At 39.0% G+C, this 22,007-nt stretch overlaps 2 protein-coding genes across 3 annotated transcripts; both read left to right on the forward strand.

The window, feature by feature from the left end:
- Window positions 1-9,105: 9,105 nt before the first annotated feature.
- LOC113669797 (transmembrane protein 205) lies at window positions 9,106-12,425 on the forward strand. The gene is made up of 3 exons (XM_027185875.2): window positions 9,106-9,370; window positions 11,774-11,937; window positions 12,093-12,425. Exons 1-3 carry the CDS (start codon window positions 9,187-9,189, stop codon window positions 12,381-12,383), a joined length of 639 nt encoding a protein of 212 aa, XP_027041676.2. The 5' UTR covers window positions 9,106-9,186; the 3' UTR covers window positions 12,384-12,425.
- A 351-nt stretch (window positions 12,426-12,776) lies between these two features.
- On the forward strand, window positions 12,777-21,860 carry LOC113669785 (zinc metalloproteinase nas-4). 2 transcript variants are annotated; one of them, XM_089199016.1, is made up of 9 exons: window positions 12,777-15,421; window positions 17,755-17,817; window positions 18,472-18,600; window positions 19,047-19,229; window positions 19,351-19,471; window positions 20,104-20,207; window positions 20,559-20,630; window positions 20,877-21,105; window positions 21,644-21,860. In XM_089199016.1, the coding sequence occupies exons 1-8, from the start codon at window positions 15,355-15,357 to the stop codon at window positions 21,101-21,103; spliced, it is 966 nt and encodes a 321-aa protein (XP_089055142.1). In that variant the 5' UTR covers window positions 12,777-15,354; the 3' UTR covers window positions 21,104-21,105; window positions 21,644-21,860. The 2 variants fall into 2 exon arrangements, with proteins under 2 accessions (XP_089055142.1, XP_027041663.2); XM_027185862.2 differs by lacking the exon at window positions 12,777-15,421 and adding an exon at window positions 16,803-17,046.
- The last annotated feature ends 147 nt before the right edge of the window (window positions 21,861-22,007 follow it).

A 22,007-nucleotide genomic window follows, 5' to 3' on the forward strand; every position in this document is an offset into this window, starting at 1 on the left:
GAGGGGGATGATTAAAAAACTCTGAGGGAAAGGGTGACGAAATTGGCGGCTTCGAAGGGGGAGAGGGAAAGGAATCTAAGGAATTAAGTGGGGGGAGATAAATAACTCCGAGGACCCCAGGGGAGATATTTTATTTTCTAACCCTAGGGAACTGGAAAAGGGGGCAATAAAGAACTTCGGGGGGAATGAATCGACAGAGCCGAAATGGGAGGGTAAGAGAGAAGGGACCCATGAAATTTTGGGGGGGGAAGGGGGAAGAATAAAGAACTTTGAGGGGAGGGGTGAATGAATCGGGGGCGCCGAAGGGAGGGAGAAAGAAAAGGGACCCCAGGGAATCGAAAGGGGGTATGAAGAACTCACCATAGGGAAATAGGGAAGGAAGGAGAGAGGCTCAAAAAGATCTCGGGGAAATTTGGAAAGAGAGAAGAAAAGAAACTTGGGAAATAGGAGAGAAAATTGGGATTTCCTTCAGGAGCCCATGGTTGGGTAGATCGCTCGAAACAAGAATGCGAAGAAAATTCCGAGACTCATTCAAATGGTTTACGCTGACCTCCTGCATATCGAGAAAGGGCTAGCAATACAACTAGGGCCCATTCTTGCACGTAGTAAACGCGGTATTTAAGTTCATGACCCAAACGTTGTGCGTGCGGTCACCTCGCCCGTAAGTTCATGCGTCAGCATGCAGTTATCGATGTATGGAACAGGTGGGAAGTTTGGAAGGAAAAAAAGATCCGTAAGGGTTGCTCGAAACACAGCTGAGAGCAACTCTAGCTAATTAGGTTCTGTATCAACTGTTCAAATGCTTCACATGTCGATGAACTCAGCAAACGTATGAAACACCTGTGACATTTCCAGCGCAGTTGTTCTTAAAGAGATTTCTCCACCCCACCCCTGTTTACATAGCAACTCAAATTTTCAAGCTATGTTATAATCAAATTCCACTAAATGACTTGTAGTCTTCTTATCGTTTGGTTGTGCGCTTTTAAACAAAACGTTTCCACTGCTTGGTATTCTGTTAAAAATTGCCCCAGAGTGAGTACGAAGTCCGCTGAATGCCTCTTCAAAATGCTTACAGGAGCCGAACGCTGATCTTTTACAGAGCATATTTAGTTCTACGGATGCCTCTGGATAATAATTGATCAAATTCAAACACTCTTAACCTTGGTCTCGTCTTTCGTAAATCTATGATAAGGAATACAAATGTTGTTGTCATTTCTACAGAGCGATATTTTCTGACAAGGTCGACGTGAAAATTTGTAAGTAAGTTTAATCTCCTCGACGGAACGATATGCAAGCCGGAAATCATGTGTGTTTTCTTTCGGTCTTTTAACTGATTTCTCGAAATCCTCTTTTCTAAGAAGTAACCTTTACGTCCGTTTCATCTGTTGGGTTCACTTTCAAGTGGTCAAATTAAATTTCCACCAGGCGGAAGGCATACAAAAATTTTACCAAAGTTGCCATGATAACAGGATTTCTGACCCTGATGTTGTGAATTTATGAGGTGCGTTTCACTCAATAGCAACACAACCCTTTTTCAGAGCCAAGCCCTCAAACTTAAAATCTGATTGCCAAAGTGGCATTTCCTTTCAGTTACGTACGTAAGAGAAGAAATGTTATCGAACACTTCATTCAAGATAAGTCAAGATGAGGCATTAAAACTATGGAAATGCATTCTCGAGTAGCTAGGTCAATTTTGCGACCGCCATGTAAATATACAAAATGTATTTATTAGTGAGAAATCAAGCTTTATTTTTACCAAATGGACATGGCTGACAATTTAAGTGTTCGGGAACAATGAAAATAGAAAATTTTGATTCATGTTAGCCTGTTTTTATTTGGCGAGGGGAATGAAAGAAACTGTACAGAAAGATTGTGAAAATTATAGAAAGATTGTCAAAGTTTTGAACGCGGAAAAGCTCAATTATAACTGACGCACGCTTAGTTTTGATAAACGGGTAAAAACGAGGAAACTTTTAGGTAAAAGTCCAATGACCTTAGAACCTTATACCGTCAGTTAACGTGTTTCTGCAGAAAATAAGGATTAATGAGGACACAGTCTGGGCCAGAGTGTCAAAGTTATGATAACTTTAACTTTGAACGCAAAATATGGAGATTAAAGCGGAGAGAAATTGCGCGGTTTAACCGCAAAATAATAAAATGATATCAAGAAGAGTCATTTTCAAGGTAATCTATTTGGATACGAGGTAATGCAGAGTTATCAAAAAATAAATTCAGTGATTAATCCGTTTTTAAGCGGTATCCAACCTCCCGCCTCGATTTTATCCTGCTAAGGAAAGTTCGAGGCTTAGTTTTTGTGGTTAGCCTTTTGCAAAAAATACACTCATAAGTTTAATTTTTAAATCGTGTTTAACTTTTGAACCCCGATTCAAATATTTTGAGACATCTTCTCTTTCACCTATATATATGAAGAATACAATTCAACAAACTGTTCAACAAATCAGTCTTCATTTGCCATCATTCGGAAGGCACGGGACGTCTTTGTTTCGTATAAGTAATCAAATTATTTCGAGTGCAATTTGGAATTAATAAGTACGAGTAAATTTTTTCAAAGACTAACAAAATTCACAAGTGCTTATTTATTTCAAATTGCACAAGAAAAATCATGTGATTACTTATTAATAATATGCATGAAAAAATACGAGATAGCTTATGATTATGCAGAAGCAAGCGCGCGCATTAAGTGCAAAAATAATTTATTCAAACCCTGCAAGTGACATTGTGAGTTCGGTCAAAACAACCGCGCAAAAAGTTCATAGTCTGGCTAAACAGTTCGAGGAATTGTTCATTCTGGTTTGTTACTTCTATGCCCTGAATTAATCTGCACTGAATTACCTGAAAACTGCATTTATCTTAACGACCTGAACCAATCAGAACTAATAGAATTTTTTTAATGTATCTTACCATTTATTATAGCGGGCTCGCAGAGCGTAGCCCCATAATTATACAAAATAGTAGTAACCCATCCAGCCGAAAAAATTTGGATGTACGACCGTACAAGGTGCTACTTTTAACATGCGTGGTCAACTGTACCGCGGGCACGCCAACGCCACGGCTTTGTCCAGTAGTCCAGTGGTAAGTGCACTGGGCTTCGAGTCGGACGACCTAGGTTCAAGTCCTGGCCGGGGCAAGGCGTTGTGCCCTTGGGACGTGCGGGAGAAAAAAATGCGAGCTCCGCTTATATGGCTTGGCTAAATCTATATATTACAAAACAAACAGATTCAATGTTATCGTGCGTACATGTTCAATGATAGATCAAAGAATACGTCAAAATCGGGGAAGAAAATCAGTGAAACACGAGGCGCACGTTGCTACCACATTTTGTCGTCATCTGTAATCTATTATTGAACAGATGCTCAGCAGCACGGGATCTCTTTCTTTAGTGAAACAGTTTTCACCCAGAACTAAAAAAAACCAACTGCCCCTCTACGCAGCCGTTCTTTGGAACGTCATACAACAAAAATAATTAAAAAAATTGTTCTGATTATGATCAGCAATAACAGAAACAGAGGAGATTTTAAATGATATGACAGGCATTCTACGAGATTCTTAGGAAGCGGTTGTGTTCTCACAGAAACAGTTAACCATTTAAATTCAAAGAGGTCCTAAGAGTGACCAGCATCTAATATCTCCGTACAGTTTTACTGCTGAATCACTCACTAAGATCATGAGATTAAAGGAAATGATTACCAACATAAAGGAACTTTGATTGTTAGAGAAATCTCTCCTTCCCAGTACTAAATGGAAGTGTATAAAAATTAGAATAAGTATTACAGCCGCAACGATGCCATTTACAACAAATACTCACTCTTAAAAAAATGCTAACTTCAGCTGTCTTGGAATGCCACCTCGATGCAGGTTTTTCTTAATCGTATCCTGTTCCTTCTTTTAAAACACATTTGGAGCTACTTTCTTGTGCTTTTCGGAATGTAATGTCTCTTTGATCGTCCAGTTAAATAAACGAGATAATTGCTGTCACGGACAGGAAATATGGCCAATTTTACAGATGTTTTCGTTAAATACATTGTCAGCAAGTGTTTCCAGGATCGGGGCTGTCCTGGTGTACCGGTACACGAGGGAATTCCTTTTGTTTTCATAACCATACATGGAGTTATGACGCAGTTCGTTAATGTTTCCTTCATTTGTGTACCGGTACACGAGGACACAACCAAAATCATTTGAATTCCCTGAATCGTGGCGTGATTCCCTTGTGAAGGGAAGCAACACCACTATATTGTGAAACTGCTCAATCATGTTACTGTTCTCAAACCCCAAATGAAAAAAAAAATTGCCCATAAATTCAAAAATATGCAAGTAAAGTTTTTTACTTTTTTATTACAGTTTTCGTTTCGGTTTGTAACACGCAGTTATAAATTATATTTAGAAAAAAGTTTATTTTCACCTTATTTTCCTTCAGTTAAAGTATACCCTTGAGCTAAGCTGGCTAGAAATTACAAAATCTTTCCATTTGAATTTTTAAACAAACGTAAAAGGCATGAAAGATAAGACCGAGTTTATCTCTAGCTCATTTGTATATAAGCTTCTTGCATCGCACGATCGATTGATTCTCGCCTTCGACGGGCTAAAATATTTCTCCAATTGCTGGTTTTCAGTGTCACACCATTCAAAATAGATCAAAATAAAAAATAAAAACCGTTCAATCGATTTAGTCTAGAATCTGGAAATAGAAAGAAGCTAGATATGTAAAGACTCTCGCCAAGATTCAGGTCACAGCAATTTTTCTTACGGAAGATATGAGGAGAAACGTTTTTCCTAAATTTATAGAGATTTGTATGGAGCCGCCATGCTGGTGCCCACCTAGATGGGCACCAACATGGCGGCCGGAAACCAGCAGAAACATCTGTCACTGAATTTTGCTACAAAAGCGTGAATTTATCTCTCTAAGAACTCATAAACGTAACAACAATACTTTATTCTAATACAAGAACTGTTCAGATAGCTGAATTTCCCTAAATAAGTCACCTTTTAAACCAACATAACAGCTCTCTTGCTCGTCATGTAAAGGCCACGTCACGCAAAAGCTTAGAAATTCAAGAGTAGTCTATCACTAAACCAAGAACCCATTTGGAGTGGAAATTTGTCTGAATATTAGTTTTTAGCTGCTCTAATACATCATGAAAGTAAAATCTCAGGAGGATCAATAGTTCTGAAGTCTGAAATTTAGTGACGTCACGTGAAAACCAGCAATCTGGCCGGGCGACCCTAAAAGCCGGAACGGTGGAATGGCGGAATGGCGGAATGGCGGAAAATGACCCCAAATCCTAAAGCACGGAACGGCGGAAAATGACCCCAAATCCTAAAGCACGGAACGGCGGAAAATGACCCCAAATCCTAAAACACGGAACGGATGCCAGGGCATGTTGCACAAATTTCGTACAAAGACACGAAGCGCTTAGCTCATTTATCCTCACGACGATAACGCGCGTGACTAAAATTAAGTGTCACTAATTTTTTTTCTTTTACTGAGTGGTATAAATAATAATGAACCATTATGCATGAAAGATAGCTGCGTTTTCGCGTTGTAAACCTGTTTAGCTACCTTTTGTTATGCAAAATTTGCCATGAGTTTGTCGCGGCATAAAAAGTCGCACAGCATGTGGAAACCAACTCGACATACCACACTACAATAAACAATTATAACTTTGATACGTTTCCTGGTCACGTCTGCATTGATTTATTGAAACAATAATATCTCATATGCTTGTAAATGTGAGAACATCACAGGAACGTTTTCAGGCTTCTCAAAATATGACAACGTTCAGCCCAAGCTCCAAACTTAGACTAGCGTAAGAAAGTTAGCAGAAGGAAGCCGTCAAGAAGAATTTGAAGAAGGGAGCGAAGTCGAAAAACAAATATTCAAGCATCATTGCACACGGTTCCGTGCACACAGCTTGAAACCTAACGATATGTTCACTTTTATTCCCATGGAGTGTTTTTGCCTCTTTGAGGAAAAGACGCTTTTCCTTCTCGTCCTCACCTAACAGTTTTTTGATAACGACCTTCTCAGAATTGTTTCTCGCCACAAAAACCAAACCATAGGATCCTCGACCGATAGCCTCTTCTTTGTCTCGCAACGGGCGACCCTAAAAGCCGGAACGGCGGAATGGTGGAATGGCGGAATGGCGGAATGGCGGAATGGCGGAATGGCGGAATGGCGGAATGGCGGAAAATGACCCCAAATCCTAAAACACGGAACGGCGGAAAATGACCCCAAATCCTAAAACATGGAACGGCGGAAAATGACCCCAAATCCTAAAACACGGAACGGCGGAAAATGACCCCAAATCCTAAAACACGGAACGACGGAAAATGACCCCAAATCCTAAAACACGGAACGGATGTCAGGGCATGTTGCACAAATTTTGTACAAAGACACCAAGCGCTTGGCTCATTTATCCTCACGACGATAACGCGCGTGACTAAAATTAAGTGTTACTAATTTTTTCCTTTTACTGAGTGGTATAAATAATAATGAACCATTATGCATGAAAGATAACTGCGTTTTCGCGTTGTAAACCTGTTTAGTTACCTTTTGTTATGCAAAATTTGCCATGAGTTTTAGTCGCGGCATAAAAAGTCGCACAGCATGTGAAAACCAACTCGACATACCACATTACAATAAACAATTGTAACTTTGATACGTTTCCTGGTCACGTCTGTATTGATTTATTGAAACAATAACATCTCATATGCTTGTAACTGTGAGAACATCACAGGAACGTTTTCAGGCTTCTCAAAATATGACAACGTTCAGCCCTAGCTCCAAACTTAGACTAGCGTGAGAGCAAGCCCTCGTTACGAGCCCTTCAATACGAGCGTCTTTTCATCCACGACTAAGTTTTGGGACTTGAGTAACACTAGTTGAAGCGAGGTTTGCAGGGTGTCACGCGCGTGGGAATTTCTCATGGCGTGAAAAGACAAAAGAAAGTTAGCAGAGGGAAGCCGTCAAGAAGAATTTAAAGAATTTCTTCGCGACCAGGTGTCCAAAATACCACCGTGCCCAAACTTAGACTAGCGTGAGAGCAAGCCCTCGCTACGAGCCCTTCAATACGAGCGTTTTTTCATCCACGAATAAGTTTTGGGACTTGAGTAACACTAGTTGAAGAGAGGTTTGCAGGGTGTCACGCGCGTGGGAATTTCTCATGGCGTGAAAAGACAAAAGAAAGTTAGCAGAAGGAAGCCGTCAAGAAGAATTTGAAGAATTTCTTCGCGACCAGGTGTCCAAAACACTACCATCCTTCTGTGCACACGGTTCCATGCACACAGCTTGAAACCTAACGATATGTTCACTTTTAATCCCATGGAGTATTTTTGCCTCTTTGAGGAAAAGACGCTTTTCCTTCTCGTCCTCACCTAACAGTTTTTTGATAACGACCTTCTCAGAATTGTTTCTCGCCACAAAAACCAAACCATAGGATCCTCGACCGATAGCCTCTTCTTTGTCTCGCAACTGCTTCCACTCGAATAATGGTAAACCATGACAATCCAAAGATCCGTCTGAATTACACTTCCCTTTCAGAAAGGGCAATTTAAACGCCATAGAATTGATGATTTGCAATTTGTTGAGGAACAGAAGAAATCCGCTGAACGAATTGGTGAAATAGCCTCTTTTTTGTTTAGAAAGTTTATTTCTTCGCTGATATGTAAGCCGTAAATTTCACATTAGGATGGTGGTGTTTTGGACACCTGGTCGCGAAGAAATTCTTCAAATTCTTCTTGACGGCTTCCTTCGGCTAACTTTCTTTTGTCTTTTCACGCCATGAGAAATTCCCACGCGCGTGACACCCTGCAAACCTCGCTTCAACTAGTGTTACTCAAGTCCCAAAACTTAGTCGTGGATGAAAAAACGCTCGTATTGAAGGGCTCGTAACAAGGGCTTGCTCTCACGCTAGTCTAAGTTTGGAGCTGGGGCTGAACGTTGTCATACTTTGAGAAGCCTGAAAACGTTCCTGTGATGTTCTCACATTTACAAGCATATGAGATATTATTGTTTCAATAAATCAATACAGACGTGACCAGGAAACGTATCAAAGTTACAATTGTTTATTGTAATGTGGTATGTCGAGTTGGTTTTCACATGCTGTGCGACTTGGGGCTGAACGTTGTCATATTTTGAGAAGCCTGAAAACGTTCCTGTGATGTTCTCACATTTACAAGCATATTATTGTTTCAATAAATCAATACAGACGTGACCAGGAAACGTATCAAAGTTACAATTGTTTATTGTAATGTGGTATGTCGAGTTGGTTTTCACATGCTGTGCGACTTTTTATGCCGCGACTAAAACTCATGGCAAATTTTGCATAACAAAAGGTAACTAAACAGTTTAACAACGCGAAAACGCAGCTATCTTTCATGCATAATGGTTCATTATTATTTATACCACTCAGTAAAAGAAAAAAATTAATAACACTTAATTTTAGTCACGCGTGTTATCGTCGTGGGGATAAATGAGCCAAGCGCTTGGTGTCTTTGTACAAAATTTGTGCAACATGCCCTGCTATCCGTTCCGTGTTTTAGGATTTGGGGTCATTTTCCGCCGTTCCGTGTTTTAGGATTTGGGGTCATTTTCCGCCGTTCCGTGTTTTAGGATTTGGGGTCATTTTCCGCCATTCCGCCATTCCGCCATTCCGCCATTCCGGCTTTTAGGGTCGCCCATCTGGCCCGCAAAATGGGCTACATTACCAGACAAGGTTAAAATAAAATAAACAGCTGCGTATATAATTGACCATTTGCCTTTGAATTTAAAAAGAAAACAATTCACAAATTTTTCAGCTGTGGTGACTTTGATCACTTAAGATGTGTTCTGTTTTCAAATAAGGCCAATAAAATCATACATCCCAAAGAAGTGGACAAACAACCTTAAATTAGTCACCTCTAAATGTCTTCCAATTTCAAAGAACAAAGGTTTTCCCGACGCCGAAAGTAAGTGAGCTATCTGTGATAATTACATTAGGAAATTGTTGTCAACTAGCTTGTTTATGTTAAAATGAATGACGTAGTGACATGTTGAAATCATGTTGATTTGCACGTTACCTCTGCTATAAAAAAGGCATCAGTTCCTCTAATAACGTCAAAACAGCGCGACTGTATGAACTGAAAAACCGTTTTCTCGAAGAGGAAACAGAAAAAGCACCACATTTCAGGATGACTTTTCAAGTGTGTTTGAATTTATTAGGGTTGTGTTTCCTTTGCGTAATAGTCTCCATGTCTTCAAGAATCTCTGAGGAAATCCAAAAAGGTTATTTGCTTACAACCACGATTCGACTGGTTCATTTGATTTCATTTGGAACTTGGTTCGGGATGCAGTTTTGGGTGACATTAATTGCTGGTAAGTGAGATGTCTAGTAATCATAATATTTTCTTTTAAAATAAAATTCTCTCTTTTTTCCCCCTTTTTTGTTTGATCTAAGATTAGGAAGACCTAAATCGATTTGACAGTGTATGATATGTAATAAAATCATCTTGATCTATCATGATTTTTTAATCCGCTCTCAACCTCGAGCCGGTCATAAAGAGATATGCTTTAGACAGAGTGCTCGAAAGATAATTCTAATTGTGTCGTGTGTCGCGAAGAAACGATCATGTGCCAAAAATAGAATCGGGCTTCAGCGCGTTCAGAAAAACATAGGAGAGCTGAAAAGGCAAATTTTTCAAACAGGAAGTGAAAACAAATTAATGCCGTTGCTTTGAATCAAGAAGAAGAGAGGTGGCCAGGGGGAGGGGGGTGGGAGAGGGATACGACCTCGCCAGGGAGGGGGTCGAATATGCCGCGAGTGGTTATGCGCTTCTTAAACTCTTTCGAACAAAAATAATGCTTTGCTTTGTAAGTTGTTTCTTTGATATTAAGTTTTTGTTTTGCATTGGACAAACCAATTCCAAACTGACGATCCCGCCAGACGGCAAAACTCGTACGGTAATTCGGAGTCCCCACCCCCCCCCCCCCCCCGTTCTAACAATTTTGTTTTGACATCAATTTCTGTTGCTAGTTGGTAAAAACCACCCAGATGTCAGTTTCGTTCTTTAAGTGAAAATCTGTGTCCCGCTCCTGGTGCCGAGAAGGAAGGAATCGAAAATCTGATCGAAAATGATAAAAATTCAAAAAAACATTTCAACCCTCTTAAGAGATTTGACAAAAATCGCTCTCAAGAAGTTTCTATGTCAGATTAGACCACCACAGCAAAAAACAGGACGTCTTAAAAATTTTTCAAAACACAAAACAGAATTTTTTAGAATCTACAGATAGGTATTCAAAACAGGAACATATCTGTAGGAATTACGATTTGATGGACCAAAACATCTTTGACATGTGTGATGCGTCAGAATTCTAAACCGTAATCTGTGGCTGCAGACGAATATTATAGCCTTGCTCTAACGGAATAAATCAAGGCCAATTTAAAACCACTAACTAGCTTTATAGCTTTCCAGGAAATTACCTCTCACTGAGAAGAGATTTTTCTTCAAAGCTGGGGTGAAGGAATGCTAACAAGTTTCTAATCAGCTGTCGATTCGTACAATGTCTTTTGCATCGCTTGGCTCTGAATTCCTAAATCCGTTATAAATAAGATACTAATTCTCCTTTGAAAATATTCGACCATCAGATATGCTTGTAATTAAAAGCAAAATTTTTTCATATTCTGTTATTTTTATGATTTCTCTACAACGTGGGAGATTGTTGACATTTTAATCCAGAGAAGATAGAGGCTAAGAGGAAAAAAAAATCATCAAATTTTTCGTCTGAAATTTCTGGCTTGCAGAAAAAAAATGCAATTAAATGAAATACGTCAAAGCACACAGATTTTGTGATACAATAATTTAGTTATCTCTGTTTAAGGGGTCAAAATTGTTTTTCTTTACAAGTACGCATTACATAACGTCAGTTGGAGAGAAACACGTGTCTTGCTTAGATGCGCGTGTGATCGCCTTCAATAATTCAACAAATTTGTGAAATTTACTTCATCACTGGAATGATTACTGAGCAAATATAACGAAGAGTTAAAATGAAGGGTCAGACGTGAAATGATGGCGAAGAAATGGTAGCCTTTTGAAGATACGTTTTCAATCGACGTTTTTCCTGCACGAGAAGGTCAAGATCAGGAAAGGATTAAACGTAAAATAGAAATAAGGAAAGAAAAAACAGTTTTAAGAGGATTTGCTTTTAGTTGACGTTTTTCCTGTAAGAAAAGATCGCGAAGAGGAGAAAGGAAATTTAATTCAAACGTGTAAAAACGTTTTTTTAAGACGAAATACTTCTGGAGTGATCTGCTTAGTAATAAGCCGGATAATTTGATTTTATTAACTTAAGTTGATAATGTAAATTAACCACTGTAAAAAATTTCTAAAGCTGACGTTTGAGCTTTAGCCTTTCGTCATACGCTCTGACGAAGGGCTAACGCTTGAAACGCCAGTTTTACAAATTCTTTACAGTGGACAATTAGCATTATCAACTCAGTTGATAAAATAACCAAATTGTCATCTACCGCCCATTGACGTAACAACATAGTTTTTTCAGGTTATGACAACAGACAAGCCTTTTGGTCTTGATTTCAAACTGAATTCTTCTTTCTATTTACTGGGAAAATGAGGCAATCAGTCAGGAGAATAACCATTTGGATCTTGGCGGTGAAAGAATCAAGAGCCTTTCACAGTTGCATGCTGACTAGCACGAACAGTGATATGTCAACCCTTCATGATACTTCAGGCCAGCCGACAACTGTATTGTTTTCTTTTAAAGGTTACAAGATGTACTTCACCCTGACAAGACACACCTTCGGTAACTTACAAAGCCAACTGTTTCCAGTTTATTTTACTGTGGGTTCGTGTTTATCTACTGTTGCTTTGGTAACGTATTATCTTATGCATCCAGTAGAGGTTTGGATTGGAGACGAAAAACTTCAGGTAAATGAAAATGATGTTTGTTAAATTAAACTTTCCTTTTACCAGCGTTTCTGCTGCTGCAGCGTACTGAAAACTCGATCTATTACGTGGAAACCGTAATATTTTACGTGCCTTGTGTAAGCACTTTGCATAACCTTATTTCTTCTGTTCTTCAGGTATCAGGCTTGGCTGTTTCAATGTTAGCCACGTTGATAAACAAGTTCTACCTGGAGCCTAGAACCACTGCTATGATGCTAAAAAGGTACGCTTATGAGAAGGAGCACGGATACGGTGACGATATTGGGCCAATCAAAGATGAGGCCTTCAAGATGGACGAAACTTACCTGAAGATGACCCATGAGTTCTGTATGGTGCATGGCTTTACTTCCATGGCAAATATTCTGGCCTATACTGGCAGTTTTCTACACGTCTGGTTTTTGGCCAAAAGTCAAGTTTTGGTGATTTAAGATATTTTCTCCGATGCAAATTAAACTATCATAAGAAACAAATTCTAGGAATCTTTGTTATGAAGTCACACATTTTTTTTGTTTTATTCGATCGCACCATAAATTTATCGGTGAAATGGTTTTAACTTATAGAGCCCACAACTACGTTTGCAGCGGTCGAACGTTGGGCATGTGCTGGGGGATCCATTCTGGCCACCCGTGCGCCAATTTCCCGCGCAAAATTTTAAAGGAAAACAAAAGGAACCGCCGCTGTCTGGCGGCAGAGCTGAATAACGAAATGCTACGTCACACGCATTCGGTCAATAACGCAGGGTTTATAATTCAGCGGAATTTGCGGAAAAAGGGGTTGGTGTTTAAAACTGAGGCATTTTGTTGTCATTGAAGGCATTTTTTTATTTTCAGTGATTTAAGGAGAACATTGACTTTTGTATATATTTTGGGGGGATGCAAAGTTGTTGGAGGTTTTTCTCTAAAAGAAAAGCGGCAAGGAAAACAACGCCTTAAAGAAACAGAACTGTATGCGTAGACGTTATTCAGCTCTGCCCTGTCTGGCAAAATAAGCGAAAGAAAATGAGTGAGCAATTATTCCTCAATGCTAATATTTATTCTGGCTAAGAGATATTGAGAAACTCATTCTATTTCATTTTTTTCCTTCCATTTTTGTAAAAGCGGTTTGGTAACAGTCCTAAAGAATATATTTTGAATATTATTGCGGTATTTAATTACTTAAATTTAGTTGGTCTGCAATGGATATTTATGAATATTCTATCACTTCCTCGGCGGCGCAGCCAGGAATCTGAATATTGTATTTCTGAGCTCTTGATGGTTAGGTTGTAGTGTTCGTGGAATTTTTACCGGAACACAAGCTACTCTGAAAATTACAGTATAAATATCACAGAAAATTTCAAGATATTTTTTTCTGCTACATAATTAGAGCGAATAAAATATATTAATATGACAAGCTTATATTGCCAATTTGCTTCATAAACTCATCAAACTTATCACAACAGCTAGTCAGATACACCTCTTACGACAAAGAAAGCTGCAAATTAAATGTGTTTTAAAGTTACTTTGTTGTTAATCCCTGATGATAAGAGATCTTGCTTCCCCAAGTTGAGCCGAAAGACAATTAAGATAACTGAGGTTTAGTCAACAACTTATGAATTAGTTTTGTAGCTTTGCAGCTTTGGTTTTGTCTTAAACTAAGGTAAATCCCTTTAAAACTTAAGCCAAAGGAAAGTTAAACTTTGAATCTTAAATAATCAGTTATCGCCCGTCAAACGACCGGGCCCAGGCCTTTTTTCGTTCCCTATTCTCCTGTGACCAAATCTCCGCTTAGCAACCACCCGCTCTGAAATGCATGATCAGTATTGTTTTTATTTTATTCATCTGTAAATTAAACCTATCTATTTATTTTGTCGCCAAAATTTTGTTTTGGAAAATTTTCCAAGTTTAATTTTTGACGTGAGAAGAAAATTTTAAAAATACTTGTGAGGCTAAGGTTATGGAGCCCCTAAAGAGATTTCAAGACTTTATCTCGAGTGAACAAGACTGGTGTTCAGATCACTGACCAAGGGCTTACGCTCGAAACGTCGGCCTTTAAACACTTTATGGTGGCCAATTTACGTTTTCGGCTCAGTTGATAACACTAAATTACCTGTTATACTCTCCCACCGACGCAGCATCACAGTTTCTTTAGAAACTTACCCCTTTTAATTGATAAACCTTCTTTCTGTCTGTTACCATGCGACGAAAGTCGACTTATAGCGTCAGTTTAGTTTGTGTAAAATTACAAACGAAACAGAGGGAAGTTAATTGAGACGCCCTCAGAGACGAAAATAATTACATAAACGTGTATTGAATACAGAACAGATATAACCAAGTTTAACAACCTGCCTTCAAAAGTCTACGAGTGAAATTAAGAAAAAATTTAAAAAAAAAACACCACAAAATATCGGAAAGTTTTTAATCGCGGAGAACGTCCGCTTCTAGGCGCAATAAACTTAATCCAATATTATGTTGTCAAAAAAGAAATGCTAAAATGAAAACAGTAAAACGGAAAAAACCTAAAACGATGTGTCATTTCCTTCTCAAGATGTGAACAGTTCTAAAACACAAATGATTTGAACTGTCGACTGATCTAAAATGAAGAAAATTCAGGCAAGTTTCCTTTCGTGTTTTTCCAAATCATCGTAATCAAGAGGTTATAATTTTATATACAGAATCTAGGAAACAAAAATGAAACTTTTCCTACACGTAATCAGCTCTTTACCTTTTGAAAAGCTGTTTAATTTCTGCTCTCTGTTTTCTCCATGCGTATGATTGTTTTGTTCACCTCGCCAATTAACCCCTTGACCCGTAAGAGAGACCAACATATAATTTCTCCTTACAACATTACCGTGCAATCACACATTACGATCATGAGAATAAAGGAAATGATCACCAACTTCTTAGCTCTTGATTGTTTTAACAAATTCGCCTGGACAGCACCTTACGAGATGTATGGTGAACAGTATGGAGAATCTGCATTCTGATGTTAGGGTGTAAAGGTTTAAAGCTGTCGGATTATATTAATTAATGATGTAGCTTTTTTTCTCTTCAATAAACACACCATTTAACCACCGTGATGTTTCATTTCTTAGACAGATGAGAGGTAATTAAAGTCATTCCAAAAACAGCTGTTTAAACTCGCCTTTTAATCGCAATTAGATGAGGTAATAATTGGTTAATGACCTATATTATATAGCCAATCAGGCGCAAACAAATTGGATTCAGTGAAGTTTCTTTCCTTCATTAAAGGATCAATTCATTCATTAAAAGATCATTTTACCGAATGTGGTTACTTCATCTCACCAAATATACAGAATTTAAATACTAAAAGCTGTACCAAAATTCATTTGCGGGAATTAACAGCTAGTGTTAAGAGAGGACAGACGAAAAATTATTTGGGACAAGGCTCTTGGTTTAAAACATGATTTCCAGATCACTTTTTGTCCTCTGTTCCTGCTGGCTGATTTTGGTACAAACACGCCCCATTGGTAAGTTATAGTGTTAAACCAAAAAATCAATGTCTTCGCATCGAAAACAGCTTTCAAGTCTAGGATTTTTCATGTATAAATAATAGATGAAGAGTAACTCTATTGAAATACAGAATTCAACATCATTTTTGAATAACAAAAGAAAGCTCTTAGAGGTATTTGTGGGCAGATGGTCATGTGTTACCCTTAGGGCAATTTCTTCTTTGTAGTTAACATTACTAAAGGCGTTTTGATGAGCTTAGGGGGTAGTGTCAGGAAACTTCGTCCTCTTAGCGGGTGAAAACGGCGCCAACAGAAAAGGGCGGGTTTTGTTATCACGACCACAAGATGAAACTTCAGAGAAGTTTCGACCTCACAAAGAAATAAGTCAAATCAAATTAGATGTGTAATTTCAAGCCTATACTCTGTAAGGTTACGTACGGTTTCTGCTTGCACTATTCAGGCCCTTGAGAAGTCTATAGTCAGGAAAATCTTACTAGGACAAGTAGCGTAGCAAAACCAGTTTTTTTTTTACAAGGGGGGTAACTTTCTAAAGAAATTGTAGTGCTGCGTCGATGGGAGAGTATAGCAGGATAATTTGATATCGTCAGAATGATGACAAGGGGCTAACTTTCGAAATGTCAGCTTCTAAATTCTTTACGGTGGCTAATTTACGTTACAACTCAGTTTTATAATACTAAATTACCCGATTTTTTTTTGCTGGATTCGGTTCAGCCAACGACCAATTGTCTTAGACTCGATCACAAACCTCCATTTGGGAGATGAGCCCACGCTATCTTTCCGAATCAAACCCGCACTCGAGAAAGCGGAAAACTTGAGGAACAGCGTAATATTTTTGTTTTTAAGACGAGTTGTGAACAAACGCGGGGAGAATGGGGCGAGCGCGCGTCCAAAGAAGTTACGGCCAGAAGCGTTTACAAATAAGGCTATTATATTGTAGTAGCACTTGAAAGACCTTGAGGCTAGGAGATCGATAGGTTTGATTGAAGCCCGTCGTGGTCGGTGGTTACTTTTCAAGATAAAACGCATCTTCGGCGAAAATAACTGTAAATTGAAATTGGCGCCTAATAAATTATGAATTTACCCAATCAGATAAAAGCAGAATTTTTCAAAAATTGAAAACGTTATAATTCCGTGACCGACGTTAAACTGGCCGAATTATTGGCACGTGTTTGTATTGTTATGTACACGAAATAATTAAATATGCCTACGGAGAAGATTCAAATTAAAATTTTCTGCAATATAACGTTTGTACGAAGAGAACCAAAAAATCGGCTGAGTGCCAAGACGATATCGCCAGCCTAAGGTTTTATTATTATCATTGGTTCATGCAGCAGATTAATGTCAAAGCCAAGGTGCGCGTTTCGATAAATTTTTAATCAGTCATTTTGCTCTCGACGTTGATATTTCCGGCTTCATTGACACAGTTGCCTAACGAGTTGTGACATGATCATTGAACCGTTAAAAGTAATTAAGGATAATTATGAATTGAGCCGTCGAGACGAACTCATTTGCAAGCGAGCCACTCGCCCTGATAACAGTTTGTTGATAATCGTGGATAATGAAGTTTAGCTCGTTATATGTCTTGTGTTTGGGTTTGAGTTTGGTGGAAACTCGACCGTTTGGTAAGTCATTTGATTCTTTTTCATCGAGGACACTGATTTTAAAGGAAGTTTGACATTTTTGCTAAGACTCCTAACAAGGAATAATGAACTGTTGTATTTCATATATAGGACATTGTATTTTCTGCCCCGAATATTCAGCATGAAAGACCAGATATTGACAGTCGCATGCAAATGAATATGTAAGCAAGTAAATGACTCAGACCAGCAAATTGGCTGAATTTCGTCACTTTCATGTTAATTAAACCTCAATCCATGGCCTCTGGCAAAGGATTCCCAGAAAAATCATTCCTTCATTAATATACAAAGTATATATGTCCAAAGTTAACCATAATATTTTGAATTCATTCGTCGTTACGTCGCCTTGGCACTTTGGAGCACAAGTATGACTTCCGCTATTGAGTGCCAGAAATCTGTCTTGAACTCAAGAAAAACACCCAAAAAAAAAAGGAAAGTAATCCTCTTCGAACATAAATATACAACAGATTTTTTTTCCAAAAAATTTCATCTTATTACGTATCAGGGTAATCATTTGTCGTCTTTGGGTGGGGGGGGGGGGGGGGAGGAAGGGGTCTGACTGATTCCTTATGTTTATCTCGGACCCAGATCCTACCGTGTAACTAACAACCACTTGGCCGTAGAAGGTCTGGGTACGAGACTACCTTTAGGTTTCCTTTCCAGTCTAAAGCTTGGCTCTCATTTATTTTACAGATGATACTTGGAAGAGGGAAAGAGACGAAGTCATTGACTGGTTGCTACAAGAAAAAATTATAGGTAAATCAAACGTGAGATGTCTGCAAGTTCCTGGTCGGGATGGTATCGTATAACGCCAAGGCTGGCTTCTCGTCCGCTCTATGGTGTTCTAAACGGAGAGCCAGCTTATAGCACGGGGACTGAGTCCACTAGTATTAAAACCCGTATACTTTCAAAAGAGTATTCTCGGACATTTTCTGAATTTTTTTTCCTTTTCTTTTACGGAACGGATCGGGCAGGTTGCCAAGCTGCCCTCGAATTGGAAGAGCCTTAATTTTTTTTTCCAGCTCGATAAGATAGAAAAAAGTGAAATGGAATTGTACGAGTAGCCGCCTCCACAGCGATGGAAGCACGTTGTCAATTTCCATCGTGATCACAACGTGCTTCAGAAAGATAATAGCATTCGTCCTGAACTTCAACTCAGACGCAGCTTGCGATCATGTCCTCATTATTAACGCTGAAGGACGCGCTTTCCTCCGTCCAGAGGAAGTTTTGAGACAAGTCTAGGAGGAGCTTGCCGGGGATCAGGCCTTATTATTAGTGCTGAACCCTTAGCGTTTCCCCTGAAAACCAGGTGATTCTCAGACGCCCTCCCCCCCTCCTCCCCCGCGTTCAAAAATCAACGGTCCTTCAGTAAGCTCGCACTTTCTTAGCTTTTTGTCTGGCATATTTTAGAAAATGAGGAGCGAGGTGGAAATCTACACGGGCACATTGTAGGCGTAAATGAGGCATATGACGAAATCAGCCGCCGTGGAGGAATGGGTGCGATTCCAATTGAAGAGGAAATCGTGACCGTAAATGAAGGTAAATCGCTAACTATTCAAACTCTTGGCAGTGTTATGTTTCTTAAAAAGACCTTTCTATCATATTTTGGTAAGACTACTGACTAATGGAAAAATAAACTGTTGAGTTATAAGGAGATAAACGAACAAGCATTCAAATTTCCTGTGGCCCCCAGTCTTTTGTACATTCAATGGAGTTTCGGAAGGTAGCTTTCGGTGATTTTTGATGAATTACGTTATGGAAGGTATTGACCCCAATCAAGGTTAGCACAAACGAGAATTTGGCTTTTTGGATCAGCGCTTCAATGATCTTGTGGTTTGTGATTAGTTGCAAATTTACTTCTTATATAGCCATTTAATGTTTTTGTCTTCAATCAGTTTTCTCTCTTGCGTTGAGGTTAGAACACTGAAGTTAAATTTTCTTCTGGTCCATACTGGATTATAACACGGCTTAAAATTCCAATTTAGATCCTTACAATCGTCCCGGATGTGGTGATCCACTGTTCGAAGGGGACTTGTGTCTAGATCCTGAAGACCAGGCGGTCGTCAATCACGTGGTCCCTGAGACAGACTTAAAGAGAAACATCATTCGCAACGGGAAAAAGCTTTGGCCGGGAAAAACTGTGTACTATTTTGTGGACGACAATTTGAGTAAGTTTTTTTTTCTTTTTTTCTCTCTTCTTCAAGAATTACAGTTATCTTGGTTTTTCCCAACAACAATGCAGTTCAAATGTACAATCAAAATTCAATGTGAGTTCCTCATTTTTTTCAGAGCGTTTACGACCCAAAATCAACGACGCTCTGAGTAAAATCAATAGTAAGACTTGTTTAAAATTCAAAGAAGTTGGTTCGTCTTATGGAGGAGACTACATCAAGATGCACAAAGGCAATGGGTAAGGGAATTTTCGTAAACAAAAAGGGACTGCTCATTATTTCATCGTCAGGGGGGAGGAGAGGTCCTTAACGAAATTGCATTTTCACAATAACTGAAAAATACGAAAAAACGGTGGTGCAACCCATGACTTGAGTATCGAAATATAGTTCAACAGTTTACAAGGGGTATTTTTTGAAAATGCTGTTCGAGTATTAACTCTTTAACTAACAAGAACTAATTGTTAATTCTCATTGCAGACTAGCTATTAGCACAAGATTAATTGCAAATATTACCTGATAAGTTTCAGTATTCTCATTACCTGTTGGCTGGATAATGTATGAATATTATAAGGAGACGTTCCATGTTAATCACTTCTTAGAGTTATAAAAGTTATCTAATGTAAAAAACGAAATTCAGTTGAGAGCTTGTTCAAATTTCCATCAGTGATTTCGTTAAAAAGTAGAAAGAGTTTCCATTCATTTCTTTATCAGTGAGGTACAAAAGAAATATCTGAGTCCCTGACGAAGAATCAAACTCCAGAAGTTCGGGTTTCGCTTTCCAATAAACAAGCATTAAGCTACGGAGAACTGTTAAGATCTTAATAATCAGTGTCTCTCTCCCCAGTTATCTAACACTAATGTGTCTCATTAGGTGCTGGTCAAAGGTAGGTCGTGTTGGTGGAAGTCAACCTCTCTCCCTTGGGAGTGGGTGTGAATACGTGGGTGTTGTCATGCACGAGCTTATGCACTCTCTCGGTAAGTACAATTTTTACCGTAGGGACCCTAGTGGGTATTAATGAGCATAATTAATCCTTTGAGCCTTACGAGTGACAAGCATCTAATTTCTCCGCACGATATCACCCCTGAAACAAACAGTAAGGTCAGGAGAATAAAAGAAATGATCACCAACTCAAGAAGCTCTTGATCGTTAAAGAAATTCTCCTTTTCAGCTCCTTAGGAAATGTATAGAGAACAGTATGGAGAATATTCTTAGGGTTAGGGCTGGAGTCAGTTAGGCTGTTAAGTGGTTAAACATCAGCGATAGGTCAACTGCTCGAAATGTCAGGAAAAGTTGAAAACCATGTTTTTTTTGTTTTCACACGACAGGTATTTGGCACGAACAGAGTAGAACGGACAGAGATAAATATGTGGAGGTTTTGTGGCATAACATCAAAAAAGGTGATGTGGATAATTTCGTGCACATGCTTGACTTAGTCTTTGCGATCAAAAAAAAAACTCGTTCTCAGGCTCCCAAGAGCAAGCGGAAAGAAGAAAAATCCCAAGAACGAGGCTGGCTCCGCGAGAGACCTTATAGTAAAAAGTGACTTCACTCACAAGTTAACAAGAACTAAAGCTGTGATTCAATTTAATAACAAAAGAGGTGAGCTGCCGCTAATTAATTATTATTTTCGCCTTGTTCTACAGGTTATGAGAAAAACTTTGACAAGTATGACCATGGCAAGCTAGACAGTCTAAATCTGCCGTACGACTTTGATTCCGTAATGCATTATGACAGGTATCTGTTTTCAGTTGATGGAAAAAAACCAACGATCATCGCCAGACGACAGATATGGAGGGAACTTGGAGGGCAACTCAGAGGAACTCTGACCGATAATGACATCGCAGAGATTCGGGCGCTATACGGGTGTTAACGGTAATTTCAACATAAATGAAAATAAACTGCTTATTTTTATCTCTTAGTTACGACACGCTTCGTGATTGGTTAATTTAGCGAGCCGCAAACTTCTCTAAAACTTTCGGAAACTTGTCCGTAATTTGTGCTCTTTGCCGAACGGGTAAATATTGGGCTCAAGGTCTGTATTCATGAACAAGAGCCAAATATTTTTTCCGTGCAGCCCGTCCTTACTCAGATGGCCACCAATTTATTCGTTTTTTTCGTAGCACGGTGCCACATTTCGCGGGGCTGTGCATAAGGCCGTATAGCGTTTTCAGGTCCTGCTTGTGTCATCTCATACGGCCCTATTAGAGGACTTTTTAAGATAATGATTAACCAAAAAAACGCGTGGGGGGGGGGGGGGGGGAGAGGGGAGAGGGGAGAGAAGTGAAAGGCATTTGTTCTACTTGACCCCTGTGAAAGGACCTCATAAAATGTAAGAAATGTTTTGGACTGATCACAATTGTCATAGTGCTGACGATCTATTAATTGTGTGCTTTTCTCGCATGTTTTGCAGTGAGGCAATTAGAGTCTTCGATCAGGCATTCATCATCAAGAAGCGAAAAAGAAAGAGCTCACAGGAATTGAAATAGTTTCCTTTTAGCAAATGCAACATTAAAGCAGATCTAGATCAAGAAGTAGCAGCTTGTTACGAAAAGTTATTAACAGAATTGTGGCAATAAATGTTTGTAAAATGTATGACTAGGTGAAATAAATTCGTATTGAATGTTGAATTGATGTTTGGGCTTCATTTTTAACAAATTTATTCATTTTCACATGCACTCTAAAGCAAAGTGTGTAAGGACGAGAGAAGACTCAGAACGAGAAAAGATACAGAAAGGGGACCCTGGGAACGAAGTTTTTCTCATCCCTGGCTCTTA

Source organism: Pocillopora damicornis, chromosome 1, assembly GCF_964200805.1.
Source record: "Pocillopora damicornis chromosome 1, jaPocDami1.2, whole genome shotgun sequence".
In the NCBI taxonomy this organism is placed as follows: Eukaryota; Metazoa; Cnidaria; class Anthozoa; order Scleractinia; family Pocilloporidae; genus Pocillopora; species Pocillopora damicornis.